This window comes from Lepisosteus oculatus, chromosome 1 (assembly GCF_040954835.1).
Source record: "Lepisosteus oculatus isolate fLepOcu1 chromosome 1, fLepOcu1.hap2, whole genome shotgun sequence".
Lineage (NCBI taxonomy): Eukaryota > Metazoa > Chordata > Actinopteri > Semionotiformes > Lepisosteidae > Lepisosteus > Lepisosteus oculatus.
In genome coordinates, this window is record NC_090696.1 from 74,957,893 (window position 1) to 74,978,014 (window position 20,122).

The 20,122-nt window shown below is 38.1% G+C and overlaps 1 protein-coding gene across 23 annotated transcripts in view; it reads left to right on the top strand.

Moving 5' to 3' along the window:
- LOC102698543 (teneurin-3) overlaps positions 1-20,122 on the top strand; it is a 285,608-nt gene that overhangs the window by 229,969 nt on the left and 35,517 nt on the right. For 15 of the 23 annotated variants that reach the window (XM_069192922.1, XM_069192926.1, XM_015345614.2 and 12 more), the window contains 6 exons: positions 6,509-6,535; positions 7,478-7,495; positions 8,433-8,579; positions 11,120-11,336; positions 14,750-14,869; positions 17,383-17,644. In XM_069192922.1, coding sequence (XP_069049023.1) covers positions 6,509-6,535; positions 7,478-7,495; positions 8,433-8,579; positions 11,120-11,336; positions 14,750-14,869; positions 17,383-17,644 — 791 coding nt within the window. The remainder of the gene's footprint in view (positions 1-6,508; positions 6,536-7,477; positions 7,496-8,432; positions 8,580-11,119; positions 11,337-14,749; positions 14,870-17,382; positions 17,645-20,122) is intronic. The other 8 variants (XM_069192931.1, XM_069192932.1, XM_069192951.1 and 5 more) reach the window with 2 other exon arrangements.

The following is a 20,122-nucleotide window of genomic DNA, read 5'->3' on the forward strand; positions in this document are numbered from 1 at the left end:
CCTGAAAAAAAATGAACCTAAAACTTGACTGATGCTTCCTGTCTTTTTAGCCACTTAAGACCACACTGGATTTTCCTTTTAGTGATTGCTTTAATTGCTCATGGACACCATGTATCTTTCCAGACAACAAAGAAAACTCCTTTGCTTGACTTTCAAAGAAGAGAATTTCGGGCCACTTGCTTTGATCTTGCTCTTCGTGCGTAATGTATGGGTAACCCATCATAGTGGTGACAACTTCAGTGCGTTAATTGAGATAATGAGATCTGTGCTCACTTTTGACTTTTTGACCCACTGTTTCACTACACTTCCCTAGGTAGACTGGGTAGTGCAAAAAGGAGGACAGCTTGAAATTTGCATAATATCATTCATATAGTTATGCCACCAGCAACTTGCCCCTCTCTTTGCCTTTAAATTCCACTGCAATTCAGCAAATTCCCTGGTGGTCTGTAATATAAATTCTCTTCAACAAAGGTGTGTTTGTGAAATTCATTTTACCTAATAGTCCCTGTTAAACTACGGGATCCCACTGAGACTCCAGTGTCTTTCTCTGAGCATATCTGGGAAATAAAGTAACAACTTAGAATGGAAAAAAAGGCACAAGAGAGATTTAAGAAATTCGCCATGACGATGTATCTCATATTCTCAAACCTCTCAGTTCCTACAAAGCTATCAGATCCTTAAAAAGGTATCCCAGTGTGTCTGTAGGAGTCAGGAAATTCCATTTCAAATTAGGTGAACTAGAGGACAAACTGAGCTTTTTCACTCAGGACAAGAAAAAGTGTGTTTGAGGCTTTAAATAACTTCCAAAGTGACAAAGCTGCTATAATCCAATTTCAAGCTACCTATAGAGTGAGTGCAGCACTGGCAATTTAAAAAGATTGCTTTTCAAACTCACCTATTGTTTGTTGGGGTTGATAGTCAGAACTTCTGTGTTTTCTGAAAATCTTTTTTTTATCCATTTAATTTGGCTACAAGAGCATTTGACTGTTAAAAGATGTCTACTAATACCTTGCATTCATTTGATTATCGGAATATTCCAAGTTAAAAAAAAACTAAAAGCAATCCTATATTAAGTAGATGATAATATAAAAGCCCTTGAAGACAAGTTTCTATCTTTTTTTGGCTTAGTTTTAGACTCGGCTGTAACGTTTGGGACGTTACTTGTATGAAGCTAAATCTAAAAATGTTCTGATTCTTTTAGACACAATTCAGATTTTTCTTTTTTGCAATACCAGAGATTGGGATTTTAGCTATAGACATCAGATAAAGATTCGAGGTTGAAAACATTAGACTGAAGCAACAGTGTAATATGAGAGACTCAAATCAAGAGTTTGGAATGATGTCGATCTGAGATTTGAATCTCAGTAAAAAAAAATAAAAAAATGTTCTTTCTGGAGGTTTGCTTGGGGAAACCTACAGTATAACGACATACAGTACATGGTGAGTGTGTACGTTATCCTGGGACCGGTGTCGGTGTCCTTGTGTTTTTCACTTTTCGGGGAGATTCAAGAGAAGTGTCTTAGCCTTTGTGTGGGGGTGTGGACAGGCATATTTTACTAACATTTTGCAGAGAAAATATCCCATCAACATTGCAGCTCTTAATGAATATAATGTTATGATGTCCCCACAGTGTGAATTAGTTTTTGTAGAATCCAAATAGCATCTTGTCACTCTTAAGAGTGCACAAAATCTTTGATTCAGGTTAATTTTCACCTTGGATGGAGTTGGGTTTTTTTTTCCCATGGAGTATAGAATAGTTAATAATTAGATGCCAGAAAGAAATGTGTTTGTGGATCAATGTGGATCATGACAAGCTACTAACAGTTGTATGTTATGCATTACGTTTTGGGAGACAATGAAATATCTTGCTCGTAATTTTCCCATTTTGGTTACAGTTTACAGAGATCCTTGAACCACACGTTTTGAAAAACAGTGGTTTAAAAGTGCATTTCAACATTTTTGCTGTTTTCTCTAGACATTAAGACAAGCTCTCTAAGACATTAAGTTCACATACTCTTAAAGTGTATTCTGTAGGGATATATATTGTATTTTTATGTGTAAACATTTACTTCGGAACATGTTGCATAATATATTTGTCTTAATAGTTAACTATATACAATTATTAAAGGTTTATATATTTTGTATTAATGTTTACGTTTTATTAATGTTAGATCTCTTACACTGAGAATAATAACTTTTTTATGTGAAACAATATCACAACTTGCAATTTTATCGCTGATAAAAAAAATAGAACAAAATAATGAAAATTTAGATCCTGTTTTTTTCTCTGGTCTCACACCAGACTATACAAGGAAAGAGTGTGTTGTTTGACCTTTTTCATAACAGCAATTTCGGTTAGGTTTTTAAAATTTTATTATGCTTATTTTTTATTCAGTTAGTTCCTGGACATCCTGTGTGTATTGCCTGCGTGAAAATCTTTTTTATTTCTGTATACTGTATTACTGTAAGTCCAGTATGTTCTTCCCATCTCTTCAGAGTAATACCTCCTTACAGACATTGCTATTTATCACTACGGGGTTTCCACATCTAAAATGCTAAAATAATTTCTCACATTTTTGCTGATTGCTTTATAAAGCTGTCTTCTGCATAGCAGGTATGAGATTTTATTTATGTAGAGAGCCAAGCTTCTTTATCCACAGATCTGTTCGGTAAACTCTTATTGTTTCTAAAGATTTGTGCATACTAACAGAATAGCTCATTGTAAAATTAGCATAAATGAATGAAATTCATAAAATATATTTCCTGGCTTGCCTCATGACAGTTTTTGGAATATAATAAATGCTTGCATGCATCTAAGTGACAGGAGACAGCGAAAGTACAATGATTCAATTCCTTGTGTGACTAGCATTCCATAATATGCATATTGTTTTGGACAAATTTGTAGAAATGTAAAAACATTTTTTTTCCCAAAGCTTTTCTCCTTTCATTTATGCTCTCTTAGAAAAATGCTAACCACCATCCTTAAAAATACTACAAGTGAAGCATTTTAAGCTCATTCTTTTGTGTGAGCATTTGTAAGTTCATCTTAAATCAACTTAAAGCTAAAAAAGCAGACAAAAAGGTTAGTACACTAATTTTGTGGTAAGAATATGATTTGTGAAAAATCAGCATTTCATCCCACAGCCTGTCTCCTCAAAATGTGCGCTGCATAAATCTTTTCTGTTTTCCAGGAAATCGCAGTAGCTATCATGTTGAGTTACTACTTTAAATACCACTTTTTTTTCCTTTAACTGTCTTACATGTAGTATCTTAGCAACCCTTTTTTTTAAACCCTTGAGTTATTAAATTTAATTTGCAGTTGCAGATGGGTAGATGGAAGTTCTGATTTCATCTGGACTGTTCTCCATCTTTTAATAACGAATTGTCCAATTATTTTCTCTAATTATTTGATTAAATGGGAGACAAATGTATAACAGCACCTAAAATAGTTTTTTTTTTTACTGACGTACACCCAGCTCAATATTATCTGATAATTCAAATTTAATGTTATTGTTGTGTGAGATTGTTCCATAGGCTTTGCTTAAAATTATTTTTTTTAATTGTAGGATCTTGCGTGAAATTGGTAATTGTAAATTTCCTCATATTTCAATTTATTCTTCTTGATTTTAAGGTGGAAAATTTAAAATTAATAAAAAACGCGAGTGGGCTCTTTTTTTATTTGAATTGTCAGATCTGTCAAAGACATGACTGAAAATGCTTCTTAATATCAAATTTCAGTTGTGAAATAGACACAGTAGATACTGTACATTCCTGAAATGTCCGCAAATAACAAAAAATATTTATTAAAGGAAGAACGCTCCAGTATCTAAAAGTATGTTTACCATGGGTAGGCCTAATAGTACACCATCCGCATCGGCATAAATACAACATTACAAAACTGTGTGACTGGAAAACTGTGCAATACTGTATTTCCTTTATTAAAAGGAATGTTATAAAAAATGAAACGTACAACAGCAGTCTTCTGGAAGATGTGAAGAAGCAGAAGAGGTGCAATTAGTAATAACGAGAGCAATTTTGAATATTTTGAATTAAGCCTCAGGCTGAAAAGCTTCGGGCTCTAGAGTGCTCTAGAAGCTTCGGGAACACAGGCTGGTCCTGACACGCAAAACCGCAACTCACATCAGTCAAAATGAATTGGGGTGCTAAATTGTTGAATAATCAAATAGTCATATATTGAATAATCAAATAGTTGCAGTACAAAAATCCTATCAGATTTACTTTAATTTGTACTTTGGACATTGCACATTTTTTCATTTTTTAAGAGGTTATTTACATGGAATTTTTTTTATTACTCTTTAATGGAGGTTTGTGGAATATAATGTTCTGTGAAGATTTTTAGTATGGACTAGGTTGAATGCAGTCTTCCTACCGTATTTTGGCCTTCCTGTCTTTTTCAAACCAATGACGGCAGGGCTCAGTGCAATAGGTCATTTGTTTGAGGGCCTCAGAAAAAATAACTGTGTAGTAAGCTGTAATGATGACAGTTGATTACAAAACAAAAACAGGTTTGTCCAACCTGCAGTGAACAGATAATCCCCAACTAAATGTCTTTGTCATTTTATTGTATTGCGTTAATGATGCAGAGTCTCTGCTTGCAAGATTAAAGTATGTAAAGTGCAGATTTTATTGCAGATATACCTGCAGCTATGGGCCAATAAAACCATGGTGATATAAATGGCAATTAAGAACTTCTAAATCAATGTGTGCTGTGTTCCTCTTCAGAGTGAGAACTGATTGAACTCTGTGGACATAATGCATAATTGTTCGTAGATTAATGCCATTTTTATCATAGCTTCTGGAATCAGCAGACAGATAATGAAGCAATGATGTCTTAATGGCGGTGATTAAGATTTCTTTTTTTTTTCTGGGTGTAGAATAAAACAGAAATAATTTAGTAAACTTTGTCGCCTCCAGCAGTGTATCACTCACAACATACCAGGGTTAAAGGATGATTGCGATTGTTTTCGTACCATATGTTTAATATCTGATTGCAATATGCCTCAAAAAGCATGACCTGCGATCTCCTCCAAGCTGCTCCTCATCTTGTGAATTATGTTAGAGCTTGTTACTGTGGTAAACAGCCTTCACACACTCTGGAGATTACAGTCATTACCTCTTGATGTGAGCATTGAATAACGCAAGGGAGAAAAATACACCTCTTCGTGTGCAAAGAGCGGCCAGGTGATGAACTGTGGGAAGACGTACAGGAAAAGAACAGGAATGACTGCCGATATAATAAGGCAACTTATAGAACCTAACATTTTCCAGCCGTATATGCAAAGGTGACTATTAGGAATTGTGTTAATGCATTTGAGACTGTATCATCTTACAGTTATTGGATCTTTATCCGGGGGGGCACTTTTGTTCAAAAAGGTGGAAAATGGTATGAATGATAAAAATGTGGAAGCTCAAAAATCTACAATTTATAACAGCAACAGGAAAAGAACGTTTCAAAATTAAAAAAAATAGTCACTGCAATAATTCATCACAGTATAGTAAACAAACCACTGTGATAAAATGTAGAGCTGGCCGGTGGCGCAGTGGTCTGCATTGCTGGGTTCGATTCCTGGGGTGCTGTCTGTGTCGAGTTTGCATGTTCTCCCCAGGTTTGCGTGGGTTTCCTCTAGGTGCTTCGGTTTCCTCCCACAGTCCTAGGACATACTGGTGGGCTAATTGGCCCTGGTGTGAGTAAGTCCGTGCCTGTTTCTGCCCTGTAGTGGACTGGCATCCCGTCCAGGGTGTACCCTGCTCTGCACCTGTTGCTTGCTGGGATAGGCTTCGTCTCCCCCATGACCCTGTTTTGGATAAAGCGGTTCGAAAATGGATGGGTATTTGCAATGTCGTTTTCTGAGCTTTTATAATGCATAATTAACTATCTGTGGCATGAGACATTGAGACGTTACCCAAAGGGCAAATAGAGCTAAATGCCAGATTCATCACTGGATGTTTAGATGCTGCTTGTAAATGCTTTCACACCTAGGCTTTTATGTAAGGATGCTGTGTATCGGTAAAGTACCATTTAAGAACTAATTTAAACAGAGTTGCTCTGTGCAATTCAAAACTAGTTACAGATTTTCTGAGTTACACCTGAAATGGCTTCTTTGTGGGATAAAAAAAATGGAACCAGAATATTTTATGTCCTACAGAAACAAAGACTATAATCAAAACGTATTTTTTCCCAGACTGATTGGTATAGTCAGCAATTGTTACTGCAGTTGAAAATGACCAAGGCATATAATAAGCGTTATGAGTTGGGCCTTACGTGAGCTTTAAGTATTCTCTGTTTGTAGCTCTTTAAAATAAAGCGAGTTAACATTCATATAAATTTGCTGCAAAATAAAGTGATTTTTTTTTCTTACCAAGGCTGCTCCTGTCTCATGAGTCCGTCAATTCTGCTCTTGTTTCTTTGTATGTCCTGTCGTCAGATTTCTGTCCTGTTAAGCACTGCTCTGAAATATTTGTTCTCTTTCTTCTTTTCGTTTCGAAGCTCACAATCTGGATAAACTAGTTAAAGGTACTGTGTTTTCTGTCTTTTTTTGCATTTCTTGTAACGCACCAGATTTTTCTAATAACATTTTTATCCCATTGAGATAAAATGTCATTTCATTTTTTAACCTGGTATTACAAGATAGCAGCTCACCTGTATGGGTTTCACTAAAGCCACTGCAGATCAGCAAATGTTCTAAACTTATCTTGTAGGCCATGAAGATAACCAATCACTTGTTGTTTCTCGATAAAATTAAAAAAATCACTTTCTGGGCTATCATTTTCTGATGCTTGTAGGCATCAAAATGAAAAGCAATCACTTTGTAACCACTTCCCTCATGAAAGAGTTTTGTCATTTATCACATGTGTGATATCTGACAGAGCAGTACATAAGCTACTGTACCAGTGCAATTGTACATTTTTAGCAATTTTCAGTTCCAAATATTTAAGATTAAGACACATATCACACAGATTTCTTATTAAATAAAAATACATTTAAAGAACATCTGAACACTGGTTCTAGTAATCTCTCTAATTCCCTGTCGAAAAACAGAAAACTACACACCAATGTGGAATGCATTACATTAGACACAAAAGTCTGTTTCAAAGAAAGCCTGTTTTTATTTCAAATGAAATTCTTTACTTACATTCAGATTAAAGGGTAAAGAAAGACTTGCATTCAGTTGTTTCCATGCTGCTACCTTCCTAAAAAGTCGCTAAACAACACAAAGTGAGAAAGGTATTTTGTTTGGGTTATATGTGAAATTTAAGCCAAAATTCCAAATCAACAAGAGTTATTATAGCTTTATTCCCTTAACACACTGCTTAGAAGCATTTTCAATTTTGTCTTATTTCTTTTTTTTTTTTGTCTGTATGTTTGTCGGTCTGAAACGTCATTTACAGAGATAAGTTCTGGATATGCCAGTATTTTAATTTTTTCCCAAATTTTCCTCCTTACCCATAAATGCAGACAAGATAGGATATAAAGGTAATGGCACAATAGCCCTAGGGAGATTGTCACAAACAATCACTCTCCGCTATCTGTCTTGAAGCACGGCGTGAACGTGTTTTTGTTCAGTCTATAAATGTTTTATTGTGGTCCTCCTGGTATTTTCATTCTTGTCCGTCCTAACTAGTCAAACACACACAGCTATTACGTTTTGTTGGAAATCCTGTCGGTCCTGTCCCATGCATTTGCAGCCTGATTCCTAATGTCTGTTAGAATAGATGCTCAGCTGCTTTAGTTATTTCCTCAGCTTCGCTTATTCCGTGAAAAGGAATGTAATTTCAGCATAAAGTATAGCTGTGGAAACAATAAAAAAAATCACCCTATACTTTGTGCATTTTGAATGTGCTGTAACTTCACATGGATGCTGTCTGGAGGCTGGAGGGGAGCTACTTTATTGATATTTGACTCTGCCGTCTTCACAACAAGTATGTGTGGTTAAACAACAAGGGGTTAAACATTTGGTGTGAACACAAGTGACGCGAAATTAACTGAAAAGGCTGCAAACATAAGGGAAATGTTTTGGTTAACCAGACCCATACCAGAGCTGCAGAGTTAACTGTCCTTGTTGTTTATTAAGCTTTCACTGGAAGAAGACGGAATCTGGTTTGACCCTTACGATTTCCAAATGAGCAATTCCTGTGTGATGAATCCAAACTTTTTGCCTAATATAAACCTCCCAAAGAGAGAATAAAAAAAAAAAACTGCCATATCTAAACAGCCGCTGTTACATTCATGTGAAATTACAGTATCTGTGCATTGACCAAGGCCTGTCTGAAGTTCAATGTCAATATATGTTCACCAAATGTGGTTATTTTATTTTGAATCATGTGAATGAGCAGGATTTGCACATTGGCTTAATTCGCACAGTCCACGTCCTTGATGATTATTGATTTTTTCATTTTGTTTGTTCTAACAGAGGGCTGCCCCGGGCTCTGCAATAGCAATGGAAGGTGTACCTTAGACCAAAATGGCTGGCACTGTGTCTGCCAGTCCGGCTGGAGAGGGGCGGGCTGTGACGTCGCTATGGAGACCCTGTGCACCGATAGTAAGGACAATGAAGGAGGTGAGGGAAACGCCCGAAGTGGACCAAACAGAAGCTCATGGCTACGCACGAACACATACCTACAGCTTTTATTTAGATTCTGCCGGCCTACTGCTACTGTAAACACACACAGAACCTGTGCTTCCACTGTCCTATGGCTGTTGCATAGTTACGGCATAGCGTGTGGATGTTAATTATAGACTTGACCCTTTTCTGTCTTAAGTGCAGACAGTGTCAAAGGCATTAGAAATGGGGTTTCTGATCATAGAATTGTGCTTCCTATATGAGATTATTTAGCTGTTTATGGTCAGATCTGTAGGATGTTCATTAAGATAACTGTGGGTTTCATTTGTTTCTCTCTTTATTTGCTCGCCTGTGGAGAAAAGTGCAAACATAATCAATTGCAGGTGAAACCGCCTGCTGGCCCAGTGTGTGTGCTAGCCCACCGTCAGCTGAGCAGCCTCCAGGCTGTTGCAGGTTTACTGGGTTATCCACTATCTCTTTCTGATTACAACATTATCATCCCATGGACTGTTTCATAGTAACCTGGGAATTTACTCATCCTGCCAACTACCGAGGTGTTTCCAGATTCAGATAAGCTTAGATTGTTTTACAGGATGACCACTATCAGTGTGACCTGAAATACGAGGTGCTAAGATTATCCATGTTGCAACCACTTCCTGGTCTCCAGCTCCTGAGTTATAATAGTTTAACCCATGACACTTAATTTGGGAAATGACCTGGTGCAAATGCTTTTTTTTTTTCACTTCCTGGCAATAAATGGTTAAAAAAAAAGAGCAGTAATACCTTTATGTAGCCCCTCAATTTGTTTTCATAAGTAGAGGCCAAGTGTTTCATCTCCAGTCTTTTTCCATTAGATTCCGATTCTTACTTGTCTTGAAGCGCTAACATGCTCTCAGGGTATGATGGATGCTGAGGTAGGGGGAATCATTCTCTGTTACAGGGTGTTATTCCAAATAAATGACAGCTCTGATTTCTTGCTTCACTTCAGAAGGTCTTATCACGCATTCTCCTGGAATGTTAAACTTGGCTTTTTTTGCAAACGTCCATCACAAGATAGTGTAAGGGTATGTCTCTGAAGCTGTACTCTTTCTTATGTAGATAAGTAATATCCGAAGCATGGACTACCTTAAAGTGAAAAGCCAAGTAAAATACCACCTCTTCTCTGTAAAGAAACTACAGATTCCTGGCATGTGGGTAATGCTGTAATCAAGTTAGCGATACAAAATAACTTGAAGCTAGAAAAGTAAAAACAAAAGAAAAATGAAAAATGCCTCCTCAACTTATGAGAAGCGAGTTTCATAACAATCTGTCACTTCTTTAGGCAAGTCTCTGGTAAACGCCTGTGAAAAATAACAAACACTGTATTCCTACATCATGAACGCTGAAAATGAGATTCCTGTTCTGATTGATGTTAGTAGAGAGGCTTGTAAAAATGCATTTCCAGCTGATTAGTTCAGGGGGTGTCAATCTCATGCGGTTTTATGACCCACAGACTACACACCCAGACGTACATTTGCTTTTTATAAACTAACAAAGATGAATGACTAAATCTGAGTGAGACTAGATATTACCTGGGAGAGAACAAATCCTTGTGTAAAACGTTTAACCGCATGCCTGCCTGTTAAAATCATTTGTGTTCTTTCTTGATTATTCGGCTAACGAAAGTACATTTTGCAGCAGTATAGCACATAATCATTTTCCATTTGTCATTAGGAAATAAACAAAAAATGCAAGTAAAATGTCTCCAGATTAAATAAGATGGTTTTACCTTCTTTGTTCTTCAAAACCCACCCGCAAAATGAGTAAAGATTTTCAAAGGATGATTCACTGAATGTTGCAAAATGGCAAAACTAGAGAGGAGTGCAGCAAAACTGAGAACTTTGCAGAAGGGGCAGTGAGATCGTGGGGTAATACCCTGGATTCTTTCAAATATACAGCTGGAAGAGATCCTGAGATAAATCAGATACTAGCAACCAAATTAGCAAAGTGGGACAATTGGCCTTCTTTGCTTTGTAAACATTCCTGCTTTGGATTTGGATTACTTTAGCCTTAGCAGTATATAGTACAGTATGTTTATAACAAAGTATTTTGCATATCCCCGGTCATGATGACTTTATTAAAAATTTTACAAAGATTTCAAAAATGCTGTACGTTTCACAACTGCTTACACTTATATAGCGCTTTCCTGGACACTCCACTCAAAGCGCTTTACAGGTGATGGGGATCCCCTCCACCACCACCAGTATTCAGCCTCACCTGGATGATGTGTCTCATCCGAAGGACGGCGCCTTTTTAGAGTATAACATCCCCGTCACTACACTGGGGCATTAGGACCCACACGGACTGCAGGGTGAGCGCCCCCTGCTGGCCCCACTAACACCTCTTCCAGCAGCAACCTTAGTTTTTCCCAGGATGTACAGTATACAGAGCAAAGGTGTGTAGGCTGGATTTAAAAGAGCAACTGGTTTGTCTGCGCTCACGCCCGTGTCCAAGCCAGAGTCAATCCGGTATTCATGTGAGGGGCTCTGTGCCTGCAGATGGATTGGTTGATTGTATGGATCCTGACTGCTGCTTGCAAAGCTCGTGCCAGAACCAGCCATACTGCCGCGGATCGCCGGACCCCACTGACATCATTGGACAGAGCCAGCAGCCACCCCCCCAGCACGCCGCCAAGTCCTTCCACGACCGGATCAGCTTCCTCGTGGGCCTGGACAGCACCCACGTCATCCCCGGGGAGAATCCTTTTAACAGAAGGTGAGGGTGGTGCTCGGTAGGTTTTTTAGTTTTATTTTTGCCAAGCACCACCAAAATGAACCAGACATTACCCTCCTCTTCCGCAGTGCTGGTCATTTAACTGTAGTGAATGTTGTCAAATTAAAGGTATTTGGCAAGGCCAGAATACCTGTTTCATTCTGCCGAGCTGCAGTGGCAGAAGCTAGTGAATTTAAGGCACAGGGTGCAAATATTAGTCAGCTTCATAGCAACAGCAGGCCAATGACTTTAGAAAAACCCATATATTTTAAGTGTGTTGATATGTATGTATATATGATGTAGAGGAAACCTAGTTTTATTTATAATTAATATGTGGTCACTTAAATCATCTTCGTTTATTTTACATTTTTACTGAAATTCTAGTCCATGTCATGTTATAATGTTGAGTAAAGTCTTTCTTTGTTAAATATACCAAGTTATTTCCCCGTCTATTTTCCCTATGTGCTTAATTTGATCCATGTTAACAAAAAATCCAAAAAAATCCAAAAAGTACATACTGTGTATGTATCAGATCCAGTTTCATAGTGTTCTATGTGGTTCGTGGTTCCTTTGTGCAAAGTATGCTGACATCCTGTTAATAATGCAATCAGAACTTTCTGATTTATTTTTGCCAAATAAACTGAAAAGGGTATATTACAAGGTTGTAGGCCCTGGTCAGGACAGGACTGTAAGAACAGGCCATGTTGATTTTACCTATAAGTCTTTCAGAATCTGATTATGAATTATGCAGTCATATGTTCTTTTACAGGTTATATCCAGCCCACAGTGTGTTCTGTGTAGTGTTGTTTTTTCTCACTCAAATGTTCATTAATTTCCATAACCTTAAAATGATTGTGCTGAAATTCAAATGATGCCTCTTCCTCAGAGCTATGAAAGAATTGGAAGTTAATTATTGTAGAGGTTTGCTGCATTTTAACAAAAAGGAATAGAACAAACTGTATACACTTGTGCTCACAGCTATGTGTATACACCCATATTATATCTAGACCAGGAGACATTACACATGCAGGAGAACAGGACTGGAACAAATGCTGTTACACCCATGAGCCTGCAAGTGTGGGCTTGTTCTTTTCTGAAGAGAAAAAAAAAACAATTTTTCAAAGGTACATATAGGATAGCACTGAGCTAACAGCATCTGTTCATACCTTATAAAAATAAAATACAAAATATAAGGGTAAATAATGAAACAGGGGGACAAAACAATAAATAAAATGCATAGTAAGGATATGGAATTAAATTATGACAGGGCATGAAATTGTGACAAGAACATACAGTATGGACCATCAGTAAGTTGGAGGCTGGACTGTCAGTGGTTTATCACTGACCGTCTGAGGTGTTCACAGCAGGCTTTACAGACTTAACAGCCTCATACAGTCCCATGACTGATAGACCACAGTCTGGGAGGTAACAAATCCCGACGCCTAATCAAGATCAATGAGGAGGTCCAAGTGTGATGGACCATCTACAAAACTCCACTGGTACTGATTGATAACAACCTAAGTGCACAGTGCTTCACTGATCAAGTCCTAGATCTCACCTGCTGTCCTTTCAGTGAGTCCATCTTAACCTGACAACATGCCACCCATCCTCATTCTGCTTGTAGCTGTTAAGCCATGGTTGTCTTGCTCACCAGACTTGATTGCCATGAATATTTGTTGGATGAGTTGGGCTAATGTGTGGCTTCTAGGTCTCAAATGTGCAGTTAACAGGTACAGTGCTAATCCAGGCTCTGCAAGACAAATGCAACAGAGTCCCACAAGACAGATTTTGTTGGCAAAGAATAGTAACATTTGGAAACAGCACAGTTCCTTGTCATCGTGGTGCGAACAGCCACACTTTTAAAGCAGCCCAGTTTTTCTTGACCATTCAATGTGGACCTCTGTCAAGGAAATTGGAGAAGTCTTTACAAACTTCACAACGGTGAGGTCATTTACAGAGTAAACCACACATTTTTATGATTTAACAAGTGTTAAATCTCTTTTTTTTAAATGGGGGGGTGGCAGAAGATTATCCTTATTATGGTGAAGGGGAGAAGAGCAGTAATGGAAACTAATGATCTCTTAAATGTGTGAGATGTTCTGTGTATGGGTCATTACATGTCAAATTAACCGTTGGCCTTGGCACTAATATTTCACATTCTTTACATGCCAAAACTGCAAAGTTTAAAAGCTTTAAAATTCACACAAAGAATAAATCCCTAAAGACAAGGCGTTCCTGATGCTGGTTTAGTTAGGGCGCAAAACTCTTTTATTCTGAGGAAGAAGAATAGCTGTTGAAATTTTAAACAGCTTGCGGTTTGTCTTCAAAATTGGCATTATTTTGAGTGCGAGCTTGGAAAGCAAATATTCTTCAGTATGGGTCGTGGAAGGACAGCATCAACCGTAGGCTGAATATAAAATGAGGATTAGTGCTGATTTTCACAACAGCTGTTTTTAATCATTTGTTAAGGAATGCCCCCTGTTTGTCTCAGAAAGATTTAATGCAATATATAACATAATTTTGGAACATTCATATAAAAATTAAGACAAAATGGGTTCCATTGAAAGGTGTTGTTTTATGGAGACAAATAAACAAGTAAATTATTATTTTGTTTATCTTATACCAGGTAATTTATTTTTTGTTTACCAAAAGGTCAGGTCACGGTGGGTCATGTGGGCTCTGAAAGATTAATTGGGTGACTGGGACAAGAAACAGGCAAACCTTTTTAAGTGGACTGTTTGCATGAAATGAAAATAAAATATGAGGGGGTTGTTATACTTCTGTCTGCATGGAAGTGATGTGGTACGAGCTACTTGATTAGCATACTACAAAGTAGTAATGACCTGAAAATAAACCAGTGACTAAAAGCAGGTGTCTTATATCTTACAGCATAAAGGAAGATGATTAACGCAGAAACACTGGGGCTTGCTGTAATTTAGCAACATAAATGCAGTTAGGCACAGCAGTTGATTAAAAGTAGATGCACAAATGTTCCTTAACGCCCCTTTAAATCTTTCACTTGCCAACCCCAACAGGTTTACAAATTGCTTCACAATTAATTGGAATGCTGGGTTTTCTTAAAGCTGTTGCGGATTTTTTTTCTCCCCCACATACGTACAAAAAAGTATATAATGTGTATTTTTAAGCATTCATCATTAAAACGCTGTTCCTGGTAAGCCTCTGGAGAGTGTCATGTGAATTTAAAAGGACAAAATAATTTCAGAGCCACTTAAAGAGAAGGTGGGTGAGGGGTGGCGTGAGGGGGTAAGAGAGTTGGGAGGGTTCTTGTGCTGATTTCAGGAATCACAGCACGGTGCGTGTGTTTGTCGGGGCCATTATCGAGCCTGAGGTGGCCAGGAGAGAGAACAGATGTTAATTGCAAATTGTTTTGGTTTTGTCATTTGTTTTTTCTGCAGTCTGGTGTCCATCATCCGAGGTCAGGTTCTAACAGCGGATGGAACCCCCCTCATTGGAGTTAACGTGTCCTTTGTGCACTATCCCGGACACGGATTCACTGTCACCCGCCAAGATGGAATGTATGTTCTCTGGGCTGCTTTGCTGATTAATGGCAAGATGCATAATTTAATGCGTGTGCATTTTTTTTCCCCATTGTATTTGTATTGAAATACATTGATAACTTCTGACAAGTTATCTTAATTCTGGCGCTTGTGTAATGTACCAAATGTACTGTTACAGTCGTTGATTTATTTATTGCTGGATCTGTCGACTGTGATTAAAACAAGAGGGCGGTAGTTAATCTTAAAGCCTTTTTTAATTTTAGAACTTCTCCCTTTCCAAAAGCCATCAATTATTGATTTTAAAAACTTGATTGTGGGGGGGAGGGAGGGGTTAATGGATTGTTTTAGTCCAGGTCTAAATCTTGCTTTTCGAAGTTTGATAATCCCAAACATTTAAGATATAAATCTTAAAGATAAACTCATCGTCTTCTTGAAGTAAACTAAAATGCAAACATGTTGAAATACCAGTACAGTAATATGATGAATATATTTTAGAAAAACTGAAAAAATTGAAAGCTGATTCAATAAGTAGTAAATTCGCCAGGAATTAATCAGTTTGGATCTGGCAGTTCTTACTGGTTTCTTAAAAAAAAGTGTTATCACATGGAAGTATCTTTTCTCATTTTATGGTAAGTAATGTCATGGCTCTGACTAGAATACAACATCATTTTAAAACCTAAAGAATTCTGCTTCCAGTCAAAATGTAGCAAAATAAACTATTTTTAAACAACTAAGATATTCATTTTCACACCTTTTGAAGACTCAGCCTCATATGACTCAGTGGCGTGACGCTTCTGAAAAAAGCATACTAAACTGCATCAGTTACTATAAATGGACAGTGCTTCCATACATGTATCATTCTAGTTACTCTAAAGTAGGTGCTTTAAAAGTACATAAAGGATTTAGAAAATCATTCAAAATGTGAAGCAGCTTTTGAAAAGCAAGAGAGACTCAATAAAACAACAGCTGAACGATCAGTTTTTAAGTGTAGTTGATGCATCCAGATGTTCCATTGAGTAACCTTCCAGACAGAAGGTGTGAAGATTCACACTCGATAATCTTGTTTATCAGATTCCCATATGTACTCAGCTAGAACAGAAGACGAGCCACAGCATCACATTCTCGACTTGAGCAGGTGTGTGGTCCTGCAGCAGGAATGTAGTTTGAAGGAGAAATAAGAAAGGTATTTCACTGGCACTTGTGTGTTGTACAGCACACACTCATAGTTGAGTCCAGTCCCTGGATAATATAGCCATGTAAAATGTAGTGCATTACAGGCAGTTGTCAGTTTACACGGCAGATACAATTCCTAAAAATTCCAGCATGAATCCTGAAAAGATCTAACATCTAGTATCCAAGAGATATATGTGTACTGTACATAGGGGGAATACGTTCTTGGTTATTCCACTTCCAAAGACGCTTTAAAAAAAGGCAAGGCAGTGGCTTTAGAGAGTTCTGCTAAGAACTATATTTAAACTCAATGCTAACATTTGGCAAGTAAAATGTGAAGGGATAACTGCTATTAATGGTAATGAGTAGTGAGAGTTATTTGCCCAGTGTGGACTGTGCAGCTATTATTGTCCCTTTCACTCTCAGTGAGTCTTTCAATGGTACCTATTTTAAAATATCCGTGGTAATATGACAAATCAGTTTTACATATTGAGGTTTTTGGCTGATAATTCGTGGTATGCTGCTCGATTTATTAATTTTTCAGGGGGGGTAGCACAGTGATTAGCATTGGTGCCTCGCAGCTCTGGGGCCCCGAGGCCCTGGGTTCAATTCAGGACCTGGGGCGCTATCTGCGTGGACTTTGTATGTTCTCCCTGTGTTCTCATGGTCCAGTAGTCATCCTGGTAGATTAGGTGTGTATGTCGTGTGATGGCATCCAATCAGGGTGGATCCCACCTTGCGTCTGCTGCTCTCCGGGATAGGCTCCGGCTCCCCAGGACCCTGGACTGGATAAAACTGGTTAGAAAATGGATGGACAGAAATTTCAGAGATGAGGTGAATGGTGCCTGGAAGAACACTAAGACAAAGATTGCTAAAGCGATGCTATTCATCCCAGCACACAGCTGCGTATGTGCAGTATACAGTAGAGTATGTCATCTCCCATCACTCCCAAGTGGTATATGGTATGTTCAGGAGGTGCATTAAATCAAAAACACTCAAATTCAATTAGCTAAAATTGAGAACTGACTGTATTTAAAAGTGAGTTTTCTTGGACCATTGGGTAATAATGCATTTGTTCCTACTTTTGCCTGAATGCAATCATACTTTTTATGAAAAGGGGTGAGAAGGAATTTGGTGAAGAGGTAGGTTCCTCAAAGCGTTTACCCTGAGAGTTTTGCAAAGGGCAAAGGACTGGTAATTCATTCATTAGAAAATCATTTAGATCCTTGTATGCTAGGACATTCTATATTGTTTTTTTGTACAGTAGCCTTTTTTGGATTTTTTCACCTCTTCCACTGAAACACTGAAGGGTCAGTCAAAGTAAAATGCATTGCTCTTGTTTCTCCCTGTCCTATGTCTAGGTTTGACTTGCTGGCCAATGGTGGGGCCTCTCTGACTCTGAGCTTTGAACGTGCTCCATTTCTCACCCAGTACCGCACCGTGTGGATCCCATGGAATGTCTTTTATGTCATGGACACTCTAGTCATGAAGAAAGAGGAAAACGATATCCCCAGCTGTGACCTGAGCGGATTCGTAAGGCCCAACCCGGTTATCGTTTCATCTCAGTTGTCCACTTTCTTCCGGTCTTCCCCCGAAAACAGCCCCATCATTCCTGAAACACAGGTAAATAAGAGGCAGCGGGAAACGGTGATCTCTCATATATAAAGACAGTGGGTAAAGGGGAAAAAGGGAAATTTTGTGGAGATGGTTGTTGGATTCATTTCTTGAAGCAAGCAATTAAACAGGCAGTGTAAGCACATGCTAAAATGAAGTAGATGATAAGGCAAGACAGCATTTGCAGATAACGATATACACCTGGTGAGAAAAGGGTGCAATACTGTCATTCTTCAGCATAATAGATTGAAAAAGATTATTCACCGGGTCTTCACCAGTGGTTCCAACAGTACAATCGCTAATCCAAGCTCTTTCATCTGAGCTGGATCACTGACTAGCCGACTGTGATCCGGACTCCATGTCAAATGACAGTGACAGTAGACTGTTGGCTGTGGTTGAATCGGTCAGCCAGCTCTCTCAGATCCCCGCTCTCCTGCTGAATTTTCAAGGGGTTATGTGAGTATGGCCTACAGAAAGCATGACTGTGTTCCCCGAGACGGCTTGTGGGAGATGTTGCAGGAGTGCAAGGTACAGATTATCCAATCCCTCTGCTCTCAGAGTGGGAGCTGTGTCTGTATTCTTGGCGTTGTTGAGTGTGTGGGAATACCCCAGAGGCAGCAGGAAACTGTTGAGGAGGAAAAAGAGCTCTGGTCTTTCCTTGACATGATGCCCCCATGACCCTCAGCAGGGCAAAAGGACCAGAGATGCATAAATGTGTTCTAGGAGGGAATGACTCAATTTTTGTGACAGAACACTCAGGTTATGCACAGGTTGATGCTTAAAAACGGAGTATTTTGCAGTAAATGACAGCAAACTATATCCTCTATTACATTTTTTCAGGGTTAATATATTTCATATAAACCAATAGTCGATTAATGGTAATGCTTTGTTTCTTAGATGATCTAGGTGTATTCACAACTGTGACTACCAAGATAAACAAATGCAAGCAAATATTTACAATCAATGGATTTCTCTTGGCTTTATTTCAGTCTCATTAACACTGGCATTTTATCAATCAAGGGACTGTTTTAATGGCTTATGCATGTTAATCTTGACAGAACTAAAGAGCTGAATAACAACCTGGAAACTCTAGCAGACGTGTGAAAGCTGTTAGACTTAGTAAGTTGAGAAGCAATGTGTGGGTTTATGTTGACAGTGATGGTCCAGTGATTTTACTAATGTATCATGAAGTACTGAACAACAGTCTGTGCAAAGGGAACACCAGCCAAAAAGCTAAAATTACAGCACATTACTCCTCTTCTGTATATAACTTCTCCATCGTTTTTATTTGTAAGAATTGGTCTGATATTGCATTATGCGGTATGTGAACAGCATATATTTGTCATACATGTTGTTGCAGCAATGTGACAGTACACCATGGTGAAGCAGAGAGGTTTCAGAACCCTAAGCCCTAAATTTAACAAGAACTCATAGATCAAAGGTTTAGCATCCATCTTTACTGGACTTCCAGCTGATGTCCACAGTGGTCCTCTTGTCCCGGTACAAGCATTAAGACTGCAGTAGTAGTTGGGATTGAATGTTCACTTTCTTACAGCGAATATGAGATGGATTATGTCCTCCCATTTATTGTTTTTCCTTTTGAAATATGTTCCTCTACAACTAGCCATCTAGCACACCATTGCCAAGTGTATACTGTGTCCTAAGTGATTTCTTCACCATTATGATTAAGGCACAGGCTGACATGGCTTGAACATTTCTCATGGGAGTGGGGGAAAGAAAAGTTATTTTAAGAAATCCCTCTTGGGTCTCATGAAATATGTTGTTTTGGAATTTGTTTTCTTTAGAAGCTTTGTAGAGGACTTACAGTGTGTGCAGAACCAATGCATGTTTTGTATCCACATAACCAAGAAAATTGTTTAGATGAATAGCTACATAGAATGATGTTGTCCTGTGTCATAATTGCTACAATAACTTGTTTCTGAGAAAGAGGTTAAGTTATGTGGTTGCTATTTAGCCATAAAGAGGAGCATGAAGTATAAATAACACCTTCAAAAACCTTGTACTACATTCTGAAAAGACACACCCATACATAGTCTTTTTATATATAAAAGAAAGTTTCAGTATTGAACAGAGAATCTTTGCTTTGTAAAATATATATTTCTATATATTTAACTCTGTGGCTGAATGGAATAGTGCAGTTTCCATTACTAATATACTTGGATACTGTATGTAGTTTACAAACGATCTTAAAGTTCCTTGGAAGACAGGCCCAGTAGATGCTATTAGATGCTACAAAATAGTCTGGTATTTTAATTTCATCAGTACATTTCTTCTCTTGTCTGCTGTTTTTTTTTTTGCTAAAAACTAAATGCTCCACTGACTCCAGATACGCTGGATCATCCAGGGGAATATTTGCAATTAATTCTCATTTCTTTATTACCTGAACAAAAAAGGCCTGAGTTAAATGTTTCCTTTACATTAAGCTATTTTTTAGACCTCATTAGTTCCTTTTCTCATTTAAGAGAG